A 15886-nucleotide genomic window follows, 5' to 3' on the forward strand; every position below is an offset into this window, starting at 1 on the left:
GCCCAGAACCCATTTGGGCCAGGCTGGAGAGACCTGGGTTTGATGCAGGGCATCACTGTCTGTGTATTTTAAGTGTCAGATCAGTGGCCCAAAGGCATTTAACCCCTTAAAAACATCAGTTACTTATTCAAATCTGCGAAAATTGGCTGTTTGCCCACTTTGATGCCAGTTCTGGTGCCCAGAACCCATTTGGGCCAGGCTGAAGGGACCTGGGTTTGATGCAGGGCATCACTGTCTGTGTATTTTAAGTGTCAGATCAGTGGCCCAAAGGCATTTAACCCCTTAAAAACATCAGTTACTTATTCAAATCTGTGAAAATGGGCTGTTTGCCCCATTTGATGCCAGTTCTGATGCCCAGAACCCATTTGTGCCAGGCTGGAGTGACATGGATTTCATGTGGGGCATCATTAGGTATGTTAATCAGGTGTTAAATCAGTGGCACAAAGGCATTTAACCTCTCAAAAATAGCTGTTACTTATTCAAATCTGTGAAAATGGGCAATTTGACCATTTTGATGCCAGTTCTGATGCCCAGAACCCATTTGTGCCAGGCTGGAGTGACATGTATTTCATGTGGGGCATCAGTAGGTATGTAAATCAGGTGTTAGATCAGTGGCACAAAGGCATTTAACCCCTTAAAAATAGCTGTTACTTATTCAAATCAGTGAAAATGGGCGATTTGCCCCATTTGATGCCAGTTTTGATGCCCAGAACCCATTTGTGCCAGGCTGGAGTGACATGGATTTCATGTGGGGCATCAGTAGGTATGTAAATCAGGTGTTTAATAAGTAGCACAAAGGCATTTAACCCCTTAAAAATAGCTGTTACTTATTCGCATGTGTGAAAATTGGTTCTCTGCCCACTTTGATGCCAGTTCTGATGCCCAGAACCCATTTGTGCCAGGCTGGATTGACAGGAACTTGATGTGTGGCATCACAAGGTATGCAAGTCAGGTGTCAGATCAGTGGCACAAAGCCATTTAACACCTTTAATACCATACCTCAGTGCCCACTTTGATGCCCATTTTTGTGCCAGCCTTCTAATATTTTTATCTGTTTTTAAGTGTATTCACAAGAGGGCACATGACCGCATAATATTATATACTTACAATGGTTTATTTTTATTGAAAAACCTGAAAAAAAACAGAAAATAAAAAATAGCCGAATAAGAAACTGAACGAATAAGAAACCAACTTCAGCATCGTCCCTCTGGTGAAATTTCTGGGCATGTATACACTCCCCTTCTCGGCATGTAGTCACTCCCCGCTGCTTTAATCACCCCCCTTTGCAGAAATGAAGACGCCCTGAAATTTCTGAGCATAGTAACGCCCCCCTCCCTTTGTCACGCCCCCTCCCTCACTATTGTGGTTTTAACCAGGCCCCCAGGTGCCATAATCACGCCCGTCCCTGAAATTTTCAGGCATGTTGCCGCCCAGAGCCCCGCCCAGAGCTCCTCTTCTCTCCACCCTGCATCTTCAGCTGCTGCTTGGCCGTGATTGGTCAGTTTGCGGCACGTGACTCCGTAGCCTCGCCCATCCCTACTATCTACGACATGCCGACAATTTTCAGAACACCGGCAGGGGGCGCGGAACTGCTGCAAGAGGTGGAGGACATAGCCCCGCCCACGTGATTGTGACGTCATCGCCGTACACGCCTCCTTTGTCGTCTCACACGTGTCCTGTTCTGACATATTCACATTGGCTGCAGGAAGGCTCAGAAGAGGCGCAAGAGGAGCACAGGGGGCAGAGCAGACCCTGCACTGGGGGAATAGTGACTGTGCCCACACAGCCAGCACTGGGGGAATAGTGACTGTGCCCACACAGCCAGCACTGGAGGAAAAGTGACTGTGCCCACACAGCCAGCACTGGAGGAAAAGTGACTGTGCCCACACACCCTGCACTGGAGGAAAAGTGACTGTGCCCACACACCCTGCACTGGAGGAGAAGTGACTGTGCCCACACACCCTGCACTGGGGGAGAAGTGACTGTGCCCACGCACCCTGCACTGGGGGAGAAGTGACTGTGCCCACACAGCCAGCACTGGAGAAGTGACTGTGCCCACACAGCCAGCACTGGAGGAGAAGTGACTGTGCCCACACACCCTGCACTGGAGGAGTAGTGACTGTGCCCACACACCCTGCACTGGAGGAGTAGTGACTGTGCCCACACACCCTGCACTGGAGGAGCAGTGACTGTGCCCACAAAACCCTTCACTGGAGGAGTAGTGACTGTGCCCACACACCCTGCACTGGAGGAGCAGTGACTGTGCCCACGCACCCTGCACTGGGGGAGAAGTGACTGTGCCCACACAGCCAGCACTGGAGAAGTGACTGTGCCCACACAGCCAGCACTGGAGGAGAAGTGACTGTGCCCACACACCCAGCACTGGAGTAGTAGTGACTGTGCCCACACACCCTGCACTGGAGGAGTAGTGACTGTGCCCACACACCCTGCACTGGAGGAGCAGTGACTGTGCCCACACACCCTGCACTGGAGGAGCAGTGACTGTGCCCACACACCCTGCACTGGAGGAGCAGTGACTGTGCCCATACACCCAGCACTGGTGGAGAAGTGACTGTGCCCACACACAGAGCACTGGAGGAGTAGTGACTGTGCCCACAAAACCATTCACTGGAGGAGTAGTGACTGTGCCCACACACCCCACACTGGAGTAGTGACTGTGCCCACACACCCTGCACTGGAGTAGTGACTGTGCCCACACGCCCCGCACTGGAGGAGCAGTGACTGTGCCCACACACCCTGCACTGGGGGAGAAGTGACTGTGCCCACACACCCAGCACTGGAGGAGTAGTGACTGTGCCCACACACCCTGCACTGGAGGAGCAGTGACTGTGCCCACACACCCTGCACTGGAGGAGTAGTGACTGTGCCCACACACCCTGCACTGGAGGAGCAGTGACTGTGCCCACACACCCTGCACTGGAGGAGTAGTGACTGTGCCCACACACCCTGCACTGGAGGAGCAGTGACTGTGCCCACAAAACCCTTCACTGGAGGAGTAGTGACTGTGCCCACACGCCCCGCACTGGAGGAGTAGTGACTGTGCCCACACACCCAGCACTGGAGTAGTGACTGTGCCCCTGCACCCAAAAGAAGGGCATCATGCACCTCCTGCTGGGCTCTGCAGCTGTGGTTGGCATCATGGTGGCACTATGCGAGTTTCTGCGCTCAGTGACCCACTCCAAGCTGCGCTCAGGACTGGCACAGGATCTGCTCATAGAAGTGATATCCACCCTTCAACTAAGTTGCTGCACCAGGGAGATGGTCGTACTCGGGACTCGCGGTGGCATCCAGCCCTGGCTGGCACTGGCCCTCACCTACTTGCTAACTGTGCTGCACTGCCTGACATCCCAGGGTGCCAGCTGTAACCCGTGTGGCAGCCTGGAGCAGTGGCTGCGAGCACGGGCCCCTGGGGTACACATCATCCTAAGGGTGGGTGCACAGTTTGTGGGTGCGGTGCTGTCCCAGGTGCTGATGCCCTTCATCTGGCTGCTGCGATTGTCCCCTCTACATGAGTGGGATGGGGAGTGCAAGAGCCCCCTGAACATGACACCTTGGCAGGGTGCGCTGGTGGAGATGGCCTGCGCCCTCGCCCTCTTCCTGGCACTGCACTTTCTTCCTCGAGTGGAATCTCAGTACAGACCCCATGTGGTGGCCCTGACCATCACCGCCATTGTCTGCGTAGGTAAGGAAAACCATGCAATCCCTATTAACCCTTAATATTCTGTCCGCCAGCAATAACAGTGACCCCCACAGTGCCCCCATAACAGTGACCTCCACTATGTCCCCATAACAGTGACCTCATAACAGTGACCTCCACAGTGCCCCCATAACCGTGACCCCCACAGTGCCCCCATAACAGTGACCCCCACAGTGCCCCCATAACAGTGGCCTCCACTATGTCCCCATAGCAGTGACCTCATAACAGTGACCTCCACAGTGCCCCCATAACCGTGACCGCCACAGTGCCCCCATAACAGTGACCCCCACAGTGCCCCCATAACAGTGACCTCCTCTGTGTCCCCATAACAGTGACCTCCACAGTGCCCCCATAACCGTGACCTCCACAGTGCCCCCATAACGGTGCCCCCATAACAGTGACCTCCACTGTGTCCCCAGAACAGTGACCCCCCACAGTGCCCCAATAACAGTGACCTCCACTGTGTCCCCATAACAGTGACCTCCACAGTCATAGGTTTCCATTCATTGACAACAAGCAAAAATCCTAAAAATAATGAGGGATTGAAGCACGCTGTATTTCTCCTTTGCCTCATTGGGAGACACATGACCATGGGTGTATGCTGCTGTCACTAGGAGGCTGACACTAAGTGAATATAAGCTATTTATATAATTGCCTTGTAATGTTTTCATTTCCTATTCTGTCCAGATGTCACCGTATCCCAGAATTCCAAGCGGAGGAAGTTCACCGACCGCCATATTGGGACACCCAAGTGATGGGTGTCTCAATATGGAAACTGCTGTTGATACCAACCTATTGCACGGTACCACCAGCGGAACACCGTCGCACCTCACACACACACTATACGCCGTACGCACCACACACACTCATTCGCATTCACATATTCACACACTCACGCAGCCTCTTGCACGGTACCACCAGCGGAACACCGTTGCGAACACGCCGCCGCCAGGATCAGCCGAATGATTCACTGACTGCCGCCATCTTTGTACAGGAGGAGCGCATGCGCAGTTTTAATGCGACCGCCGCTATCTATCTGCACAAAGATGGCGGCGGTCTGATTTACTGCGCCTGAGCGAATTACACGCAGGTGCAGTGACTCATTCGGGTGATCCCGGCGGCAGATGCGTGACTTGTCTACAGGCAGAGGAAGCCGGTCACATTAAAGGGGTTTTCCCACAAACGAAAGTTCATTTTAAAAATTTTCTGTGTCTGACCATGTACTGAACATACCACATCTCCTGGGCAGGGGAGGAAGCAAAAGACAATACTGACATTACAGCAGGAGATCACAGAGGATTCATTTTGTGAGGTAAAATATTTCGCTGACTGTTTTTAAAAAATATTTTACCTCACAAAATGTATCCTCTGCGATCTCCTCCTATAATGTCAGTATTGTCTTTTGCTTCCTCCCCTGCCCAGGAGCTGGATAGCACATGGGGTAGACAGGTCAAAGAAGAGTACAGACGGGAGAAGTTAGCACATGGGGAAAGAGTTTGTGGATAGGCGGGTGAGCACATGGGGGGGAGAGATTCTCAACGCTGCAAAGCCAGCCCCCATCGTGACATTACCGCCCTCCCGATGCGATAGCATCCGGCCTCCATCTAGTAATAATAATAATATATAAAAAAAAGTTAGCTCCTCTGCAGTTACACCCACACACTAGCTCTAGCTGAACCAGTGCTTAGTGTCCGTAGGAGGCACAGGAATCTGCTATTCAGACCACAAATTTTTTATTTTATATTTTTTTTTATTCTATTTTTTTACCTTTTTAACAATTTTTCTCAAGGATCATAGGGGCAACGGATCCCTTCAGGGTTCCAATCTCCCCCAACCAACAACAGGTGGGAACGTGGAGTTGTAGAATTGCAGGGACGCGGGATGCAGTGACAAGCAGGAGGCAGAGCAAGAGTTGAAAGGATTATTACAGGGGATACTCCACGCAGGGAGAGAAAGGGTTAATAGGGGAGTAAAACTGGGTATAGTTTCAGGGTGAGAACAAATGTTTATGAAACAGGTAAATTCATCAGTCTGATGGTTTCTGGGCTGTGGAAGCTTGAAATCCCACGGTGGCGCCGCAAGTGACGCGTTAAGTCTCTAGCCTGATCCTGGAGAAAGTTGATTCACTGTCTCCTGATGTAAGCGGCGTTTCCTGGCTCTCCTAGACGAGGTCCTGTGGTACCGGGGCGATGTACGTGCTGAGAAGTAGTCTGTGGTACCGCTGTAGTTTGACTTGGTTTAGTTGTGGAGGCGGGGGTGAAGCTATCCGGCTCTATAGGATTCTCCTGGTCAGACTTAGGCCGCGCGCTCGCGGCAGTCAGCGGAACGGTGCGGGACGGATTTACAGTAACAGGGGTGAGTGAGCACACGAATATACGTTCCACACAGTCAGGGAACTGCAACGCTGGCCTGTACTATCGCGTCGCCCCACGGAGAGTGAATCAACCTTCTCCTGCTGCGCACTCTGTCTTCCCGCTCAGTGTCTCGCTTTCCAGCGCCCCGCCCCTTTTATCCCTAACACGCCCCCTATAGTTGAGTGCAAAGGTCTGTCCGAGACAGAAAGCTTTCCCCCAGCAACAATGATGACAGCCCCGATAGTTCCGGAACCGATACGAGAGGCATTACCGGCCCGAGCCAGCTTCCTACAGTGTCGCCTCCACGAACCCCATCCTGCGCAGTCTATAGCCATGCTTCAGCTGATTCTAGGGGCACAGCTCTCCGCACCATCAACAGATGGGAACATGGAGTGTCACCTCCATGTACCCCTTTCTGCAGCCAGGCTTACAGCCAGACAACAGCCCTGTCCCATCCTATTGGCATGAACCCCTACAGAGGCTCTGATGGCATCCGTGTGGCCCCCGCTGCATCACTGCTGATAGAACAGCGGTGATGGAAGGAGGCAGACGGTCCCTCTCCACATCCCTTCCAAAGAGATGATGGTTGGAGGGTTCCTGCACCATCCAAATCTGCGGTACCTGACTGCAAGCAGAGCGGTATCTGCAAGCAGAGCGGTTGAGCTCTGCTTTTCTTCAGCGGGCCCCCGGATCTCCGATTAGTAAGTGTCGGGGTCAGCAGGAGGGCTCCTGGCAGTGCTGCGCTCTCCATACGGGTACGTTCCTGTCGGCACCGGAAATTTACTCCTCGGTTTTGGCCTTTGCTAGGGAGCAAGCTGGAAGCTCTTCCCACTCGCTTGCGCACTTTCAGCTGGCTCTGCCCACTCTCTTGGCGCGTCTTTTTAGCGCGATCATCTCTTACTGCTCCTGGCGTTCATTATCTTCCTTCAGGATGCTCCTCTGCACGCGTTGTGCGTTGCGTCGCCGACGCTGCGCCGCACAACGCAAATGGGAACGTAGCCAAACATGTTCACCAACCATCCCGAGTTTCAGGACATACTTCAGAAGCATAGAGAGCGGCCAGACAAACGCTTCATAGGACAGAAGCCTCTTGAGGCAAGATATCCCTTTTCCGAAGGTGTGTGCAGAATCCCCTCCAGTTGATCCACATGTCTCATCTGGCCTCCAAAACTCTGTCATTACCAGACGGATCTTCAATTAAAAATCCGACGGATCGTCAGAGGATCTGGCCCGCTCAGTGTTTGAAGCCTCAGGCTCCGCACTCTCTCCCTCTTTGGCGGCGACATGGGTTGCCAAAGCAATGGTCTGCTGGGCGGATTCCCTGGCCAAAACAATCCAAGACAGTAACCTTCCCCCGGAAGCAGAGGAGTTGGCCCATCAGATTTCCCCAGCCGGAGACTATGTGGTACACGCTTCCCTGGATGCTGCCAATTGCGCTGCATTGGCAGCCTCAAATGCCATCACCATCAGAAGGGCTCTGTGGCTTTGGGAATGGTCAGCGGAGTCGGTGTCCACAAAGTCCTTAACCTCTCTGCCTTATCAGAGCGGTGGCTTATGTGGGGAGAAGCTGGATCAGCTTATCTCTGAGGCTACAGAAGGGAAAAGCAAATTCCTCCCTCAGCAAAAGACCAGACGACCCTTTCGCCGCCAGAAACAAACTCTTTTCCTGTCCTTTCGCACCAACCCTGGTTGGTCCACTACAACCGCCCCTTCCGGTCATAGTACAGTAATTGGTGCTATTAGCGATGACTGTAACCACTCCCTGCACCGCCTCCATGACTGAAAGCCGGCGGCTCCCGGGAGGAAATAAATTAATTTTCTCCCAGTAGCCGCACTTCAGTACAGTGGCCGGGCATCAATGTTTTTGCTAAATTTTTTGAGTGGAATCTCTAAAATGTGCACTTGATTATTTGCAAATTTTTTTGTTAGGAAAAAAATATTGCGTAAAATGCTTTTTTGATGCGTTTTTTTTCCCATTTATTTGGGTGGATGATAAGCGATGCAAAACCACAAAGAATTGAGGCGCTGCAGATTTGAAAAAAATCAAACAAAACGCTTTGATGCTTCAAATCTGCAAGAAAAAAAATAAGCAGCGCGCGCATGAGAATTCAGAAACCTCATTCACTTTGCCGCTACTGTAAAACTCTGCGACAAAAATGCAGCGTGTGAACAAGCGTTAAGAGGGTGCACATGACGTCTTTCTTGGTCCGATTCCGCCTGGATCCTATCAAAAAAAGGATCAAATAACGTAAAAAAAGAATGACCGTCTGCACTGTAAAATGGAAACTACTTGCTGTGCGCGTGTTCCATCTTTTGGAGCCTTCTTTATCCACTTTGAAAGCTGTGAAGTTGCTAAAAGTGGCCGCTTCGTTTTTCTGGTGCTTCCACTAGGATGTCCAAAAAGATGGCAGAAAAGACGCTCCAGGAAAAAAATAACCTGCCGTCATGTTGCTGCTGCGCATAAAAGACGCCGTGTGCACGTATCCCTGACGGCCCGCAGGCTGGTACATGGGTCTCACGTGCTCTTAGGAAGGGTCTTTGCATGTTTTCGGCCATAGTGTAGCTATTGCAGCATTTTACAAAATTGCGGCAAAACTTTTTTGCAAAAATGTCGGCACTCTATGGAAATAGACCTGTAATGTTTTTATTTTTTGCCGTCCACATAACAAGTGCTGGCACATAATCACTCCATGACCCCGCGGTCCGGCCTCCAGGTAATTCACGGGTTATAAAGTGGAACTTCACCTCCATCTGGAAAATAACAGTTCTGAGAACTTTGCACTTTATCCTCCCGGCGGCTGCTGATGGGGGAGGGGGGATTAGTAAAGTTTTTGAGTATTTTGCCAGAGAGCAATTCAATTGCATGATTGTGAAGTCGAGGCGTTATATAAGGGTACTGCCCTCATTAAATCCAGCTGTATCCCTCCTATAGCACTCATTATAGTCCAGGAAGCTGAGATATTGGGAGCTGTTGGTTTGGGTCCTTACGTTACCGGGACCCCATTAAACAGCTCATATATCTCACCTTCCCTGTCTCCCATGGGACAAGGGGTTGCCCAGGATCATAAAACCTTGGCTGCCTTGTTCATAAACAGCGCCACCACGGTTCACGGGTTGAATCTGGTATTGCAGCAGAAGCGCCATTGCAATAAATGGTGTTGAGCTGTAATACCACTCATGACCTGTAGACAAGGGTGGTGCTGTTTCTGGGAGGCTATCGCCTTCTTTCTACAATATTTTTGCACAGTAGGGGCAGCTAAGCTGGAGAAGCTTCTATATCTTCTCTATTAATAATGCCGCCTGTGGTTGTTCCAGGTGGACCCCTAACCGGAGCCGTGTTTAACCCCGCGCTTGCCTTCGCAGTTGTGTTCTTGTGCCAGGGAAACAGCTTTCTGCAGTACGTCATCGTGTACTGGATCGGCCCGATCATCGGTGAGTACCGGCCGGAGAGAAGGGGCCCTACAGACATTTACCGTCCCAACACTCCAACCGGACAACAATGCACTGTGAGGGGATCCTTAGTCTGCGTACAGGCACCGTGCCCCCATAATAATAGAGATATCCACAGTGCCCCCATAATAATAGAGATATCCACAGTGCCCCATAATAACAGTGATATCCACAGTGCCCCATAATAACAGTGATATCCACAGTGCCCCATAATAACAGTGATATCCACAGTTCCCCCATAATAATAGAGATATCCACAGTGCCCCCATAATAATAGAGATATCCACAGTGCCCCCATAATAACAGTGATATCCACAGTGCCCCCATAATAACAGTGATATCCACAGTGCCCCCATAATAATAGATATCCACAGTGCCCCATAATAACAGTGATATCCACAGTGCCCCATAATAACAGTGATATCCACAGTTCCCCCATAATAACAGTGATATCCACAGTGCCCCATAATAACAGTGATATCCACAGTGCCCCATAATAACAGTGATATCCACAGTGCCCCCATAATAACAGTGATATCCACAGTGCCCCCATAATAACAGTGATATCCACAGTGCCCCCCATAATAACAGTGATATCCACAGTGCCCCCATAATAACAGTGATATCCACAGTGCCCCCCATAATAACAGTGATATCCACAGTGCCCCCATAATAACAGTGATATCCACAGTGCCCCCATAATAACAGTGATATCCACAGTGCCCCCATAATAACAGTGATATCCACAGTGCCCCATAATAACAGTGATATCCACAGTGCCCCATAATAACAGCGATATCCACAGTGCCCCATAATAGCGATATCCACAGTGCCCCCCATAATAACAGATATCCACAGTGCCCCCATAACAGTGATATCCACAGTGCCCCCATAATAACAGTGATATCCACAGTGCCCCCATAATAACAGTGATATCCACAGTGCCCCCATAACAGTGATATCCACAGTGCCCCCATAATAACAGTGATATCCACAGTGCCCCCATAATAACAGTGATATGCACAGTGCCCCCATAATAAGTGATATCCACAGTGCCCCCATAATAACAGTGATATCCACAGTGCCCCCATAATAACAGTGATATCCACAGTGCCCCATAACAGTGATATCCACAGTGCCCCCATAATAACAGTGATATCCACAGTGCCCCATAATAACAGTGATATCCACAGTGCCCCATAATAACAGTGATATCCACAGTGCCCCATAATAACAGTGATATCCAGTGTCCCCATAACAGCGACATCCACAGTGCCCCATAACAGCGACATCCACAGTGCCCCCATAATAACAGTGATATCCACAGTGCCCCATGATAACAGTGATATCCACAGTGCCCCATGATAACAGTGATATCCACAGTGCCCCCATGATAACAGTGATATCCACAGTGCCCCCATAATAACAGTGATATCCACAGTGCCCCATAATAACAGTGATATCCACAGTGCCCCATAATAACAGCGATATCCACAGTGCCCCATAATAACAGCGATATCCACAGTGCCCCATAATAACAGTGATATCCACAGTGTCCCCATAATAACAGTGATATGCACAGTGCCCCCATAATAACAGTGATATCCACAGTGTCCCCATAACAACAGTGATATCCACAGTGCTCCGTAATAACAGTGATATCCACAGTGCCCCATAATAACAGTGATATCCACAGTGCCCCATAATAACAGTGATATCCAGTGCCCCCATAATAACAGTGATATCCACAGTGCCCCATAATAACAGTGATATCCACAGTGCCCCATAATAACAGTGATATCCACAGTGCCCCATAATAACAGTGATATCCAGTGTCCCCATAATAACAGTGATATCCAGTGCCCCATAACAGCGACATCCACAGTGCCCCCATAATAACAGTGATATCCACAGTGCCCCCATGATAACAGTGATATCCACAGTGCCCCCATAATAACAGTGATATCCAGTGCCCCATAATAACAGTGATATCCACAGTGCCCCATAACAGTGATATCCACAGTGCCCCATAATAACAGTGATATCCACAGTGTCCCCATAATAACAGTGATATCCACAGTGCCCCCATAATAAGTGATATCCACAGTGCCCCCATAATAACAGTGATATCCACAGTGTCCCCATAATAACAGTGATATCCACAGTGCCCCCATAATAACAGTGATATCCAGTGCCCCATAATAACAGTGATATCCACAGTGCCCCATAACAGTGATATCCACAGTGCACCATAATAACAGTGATATCCACAGTGTCCCCATAATAACAGTGATATCCACAGTGCCCCCATAATAACAGTGATATACACAGTGCCCCCATAACAGTGATATCCACAGTGCCCCCATAATAACAGTGATATCCACAGTGCCCCCATAACAGTGATATTTGGGAGGGTCAGTCAGTGAGACCCCCTGGCATATAATACTTGGACGCTCACAGATCAGTTTTTTATATTTATTAAGCCTCCATTATAACTCCATCTTCTCCATTTCCAGGAATGGTTGCCTCCATCGCGATTTTGGAGCGCTGCATTCCCAAGCTGAGACAGGACAGACCTTTTTCGCGAGACATCAAGAGAGACTAGAAGAGACGTCCCGGGAGCCGCGATCACATCCGAATAATAACCAGTGCAACAACGCTCACCGACTGATCCGCGGGCTCGGCTCTTATTGATGGTTCTGGATTTTTGTTGGACCTTTCTTACCTCATTTGTTCTATGTAAATCCTGGGGGACATTATGGGGCATCATGGGCTCCCATCCTGCTGGAGGCACTACGGCCCTCCCATCCTGCTGGAGGCGCTACGGCCCTCCCATCCTGCCGGGGGCGCTACGGCCCTCCCGTCCTGCTGGGGGCGCTGCAGCCCTCCCGGGCACCGTTTCCTATGTGCTGCTCCCACTGGCACTTTCTCATCTCATCCATGGACCAAGGGTGAACCGAGCCTTAATCTTTAGCTTGTGCCTGAGGTGTGAGGATCATATAAGAAACCTCACAATATATATATATTTTTTTTTTAATCCAGTCCACCCCTAATGGGGCCTCTATGTGTCATTTAGTGTAAATCGGACGACCCATCAGTGATGCACCAAAAAAAAAAAAATGATGGAGCCATGCCAGCCAGATGCATCTAGTGGTGGGTATTCTACCAGGGCACCACCTGGGTTATTCAGCTCTATGTACTGCTGGGCTGGTAGTATATATTGTGCCATGTCCCTGGTGTCCTAGTGTTATGCACTGAGCGGAGTATATGGTCTGAGCCCATCCATGGGGATCTAATGTGCCAGATTCCTGCCGACTCAGCGGTATATACTGATTTCAGGCCATAAGAAGGTAACGGTATATAATGTGACTAGGCCCTGATGGCCTAGTGGTATATACCATACCCACAGTGGCCGCAATCTGGCTTGTGAATGCCCAACCAGTTTATGGTAATATGCTTAAACCAGTCTGTCACACTGTAATCACATAATCAGTGATAGGTGAACAGAAAAAAGCACAATAAAACGGATTCAATTCCAATCTAATAGTTTATTTAATACTCCATTACAAAGACATATCATTGAAACCTAGTGACCTCAGAGGTGAGCGACACATACAGCTACTCTCTCTTTAAATACATTCCGCTGTACTCAAGTATTCGGAATTCCAGATTATGCAACCATTAAAAATCCATACACAGCGATTCCCTAACAAATATCTGTGCCACTGCTGAGGTAGGGTTATGTAAAAGGTATAAACAATATCAAAATAACGTATAATACAACATTAGTATGTCCTCATGATGGCTGAATAATTAAATAGGGATTAAACCTATGAATATAACAACACAATCTAAGAACGGAGTTTCAAAGTTATACTTACTGAATGTAATGAGAAGGTGCCGTGTCCCTCCACCCCGACGCGCATTTCGTCCACACTTCTTCAGGGGGCGTTCACTTAAAACTGATTATGTGATTACAGTGTGACGGACGGGTTTAAAGGTATGGATGATTGCACATGATAACCAAGTTGTTTGGATCTGATTGTGAGTTAATTTTCTGATAATGTGGTCGAGAAAAGCACAATGTTATGCACTACAATCAGGGGTCTTATTTTCAATCCCTTACTTTGCAGGTGGGGATGAAAAAAAACACATAGCATGGTCTTGAGGATATACTGTGGCCCGAGTGTGTGATATATCTTCAGCCTGCGCCTTCATGCTTAAGGCTCGTGAATGATGTATAGCCATTGTAGGGGCCACCAGATGCTACATCTAGGCCATGGTGGTCCAGAGCTGAGGTCATAGATATACCCCAATGAATCCAGTGGTATATACCGTGCCCAGTCCCCAGTGATTCAGTGGTATATACCGTGCCCAGTCCCCGGTGATTTAGTGGTGTACACCATGCCCAGTCCCCGGTGATTCAGTGGTATATACCGTGCCCAGTCCCCGGTGATTCAGTGGTATTATACCGTGCCCAGTCCCCGGTGATTTAGTGGTATATACCATGCCCAGTCCCCGGTGATTTAGTGGTATATACCGTGCCCAGTCCCCGGTGATTCAGTGGTATTATACCGTGCCCAGTCCCCGGTGATTTAGTGGTATATACCATGCCCAGTCCCCGGTGATTTAGTGGTATATACCGTGCCCAGTCCCCGGTGATTCAGTGGTATTATACCGTGCCCAGTCCCCAGTGATTCAGTGGTATATACCGTGCCCAGTCCCCGGTGATTCAGTGGTATTATACCGTGCCCAGTCCCCGGTGATTTAGTGGTATATACCATGCCCAGTCCCCGGTGATTTAGTGGTATATACCGTGCCCAGTCCCCGGTGATTCAGTGGTATTATACCGTGCCCAGTCCCCAGTGATTCAGTGGTATATACCGTGCCCAGTCCCCAGTGATTCAGTGGTATTATACCGTACCCAGTCCCCGGTGATTTAGTGGTATATACCGTCCCCAGTCCCCGGTGATTCAGTGGTATACACCGTGCCCAGTCCCCAGTGATTCAGTGGTATATACCGTGCCCAGTCCCTGGTGATTCAGTGGTGTACACCATGCCCAGTCCCCAGTGATTCAGTGGTATATACCGTGCCCAGTCCCTGGTGATTCAGTGGTATATACCGTGCCCAGTCCCCGGTGATTCAGTGGTATATACCGTGCCCAGTCCCCGGTGATTCAGTGGTGTACACCGTGCCCAGTCCCCGGTGATTCAGTGGTATACACCGTGCCCAGTCCCCGGTGATTCAGTGGTATACACCGTGCCCATTCCCAGTGATTCAGTGGTGTACACCATGCCTAGTCCCCGATGGTTCAGTGGTATACACCGTGCCCAGTCCCCGGTGATTCAGTGGTATATACCGTGCCCAGTCCCCGATGGTTCAATGGTATACAGCGTGCCCATCCCCGGTGATTCAGTGGTATACACCGTGCCCAGTCCCCAGTGATTCAGTGGTGTACCCCATGCCTAGTCCCCGATGGTTCAGTGGTATACACCGTGCCCAGTCCCCGGTGATTCAGTGGTATATACCGTGCCCAGTCCCCGATGGTTCAATGGTATACAGCGTGCCCATCCCCGGTGATTCAGTGGTGTACACCGCGCCTAGTCCCTGCTTATCTAGTGGTATAAACTAAGCCTAGCCCCTGGCAATCTACAAGCATGAACAACAGCAAATTAATCCATCAGTAGATCAAATTCTTTAAAAATGTATCCCATAAAGAGTCCAGAAGATGGAGCTCCTCCCCTTTGACTTTTAAAAAGGAAAAAAAAAAAGAACTCTGACTTTTTTTTTGTTATAGTAAGGCTGCCGTCACACTAGCAGCATTTGGTCAGTATTTTACATCAGTATTTGTAAGGCCGGGGTCACACATGCCTGTTTTACGTACGTAAGAGTGCAAAAACTACGTACGTAAAACTCGCATTACATACGGCACAATGCTTCTCAATGGGGCTGCTCCTATCAGCCGTATATTACGGTTCAGTATTATACGGCTTTCTACGGCCGTACAAAATCGCAGCATGCTGCGTTTGTCAGCGTATTGCGCAAATAATACGCCAATGAAAGTCTATGGGGGCGAGAAAAATACGGATTCCACGCGGACCAGCAGTGTGACTTGCGAGAAATACGCAGCGCTGTTAGTGAAAAGTCGGTAATTCAATTGCCGGCTTTTCATTTCTCCTGCACAAACCCGACAGGATATGAGACATGGTTACATACAGTAAACCATCTCATATCCCCTTTTTTTTTGCATATTCCACACTACTAATGTTAGTAGTGTGTATGTGCAAAATTTCAGCGCTGTAGCTGCTGAAATAAAGGGTTAAATGGCGGAAAAAATTGGCGTGGGCTCCCGCGCAATTTTCT

General features: G+C 49.6%; 1 protein-coding gene across 2 annotated transcripts; it reads left to right on the forward strand.

The window, feature by feature from the left end:
- Positions 1–1647: 1647 nt before the first annotated feature.
- On the forward strand, positions 1648–15297 carry AQP11 (aquaporin 11). Of its 2 annotated transcripts, none has more exons than XM_077298695.1 (4): positions 1648–2799; positions 3014–3703; positions 9388–9504; positions 12039–15297. In XM_077298695.1, the coding sequence occupies exons 2-4, from the start codon at positions 3121–3123 to the stop codon at positions 12125–12127; spliced, it is 789 nt and encodes a 262-aa protein (XP_077154810.1). In that variant the 5' UTR covers positions 1648–2799; positions 3014–3120; the 3' UTR covers positions 12128–15297. The 2 variants fall into 2 exon arrangements, with proteins under 2 accessions (XP_077154810.1, XP_077154811.1); XM_077298696.1 differs by having other exon boundaries at positions 1648–2697.
- The last annotated feature ends 589 nt before the right edge of the window (positions 15298–15886 follow it).

Source organism: Ranitomeya variabilis, chromosome 3, assembly GCF_051348905.1.
Source record: "Ranitomeya variabilis isolate aRanVar5 chromosome 3, aRanVar5.hap1, whole genome shotgun sequence".
Lineage (NCBI taxonomy): Eukaryota > Metazoa > Chordata > Amphibia > Anura > Dendrobatidae > Ranitomeya > Ranitomeya variabilis.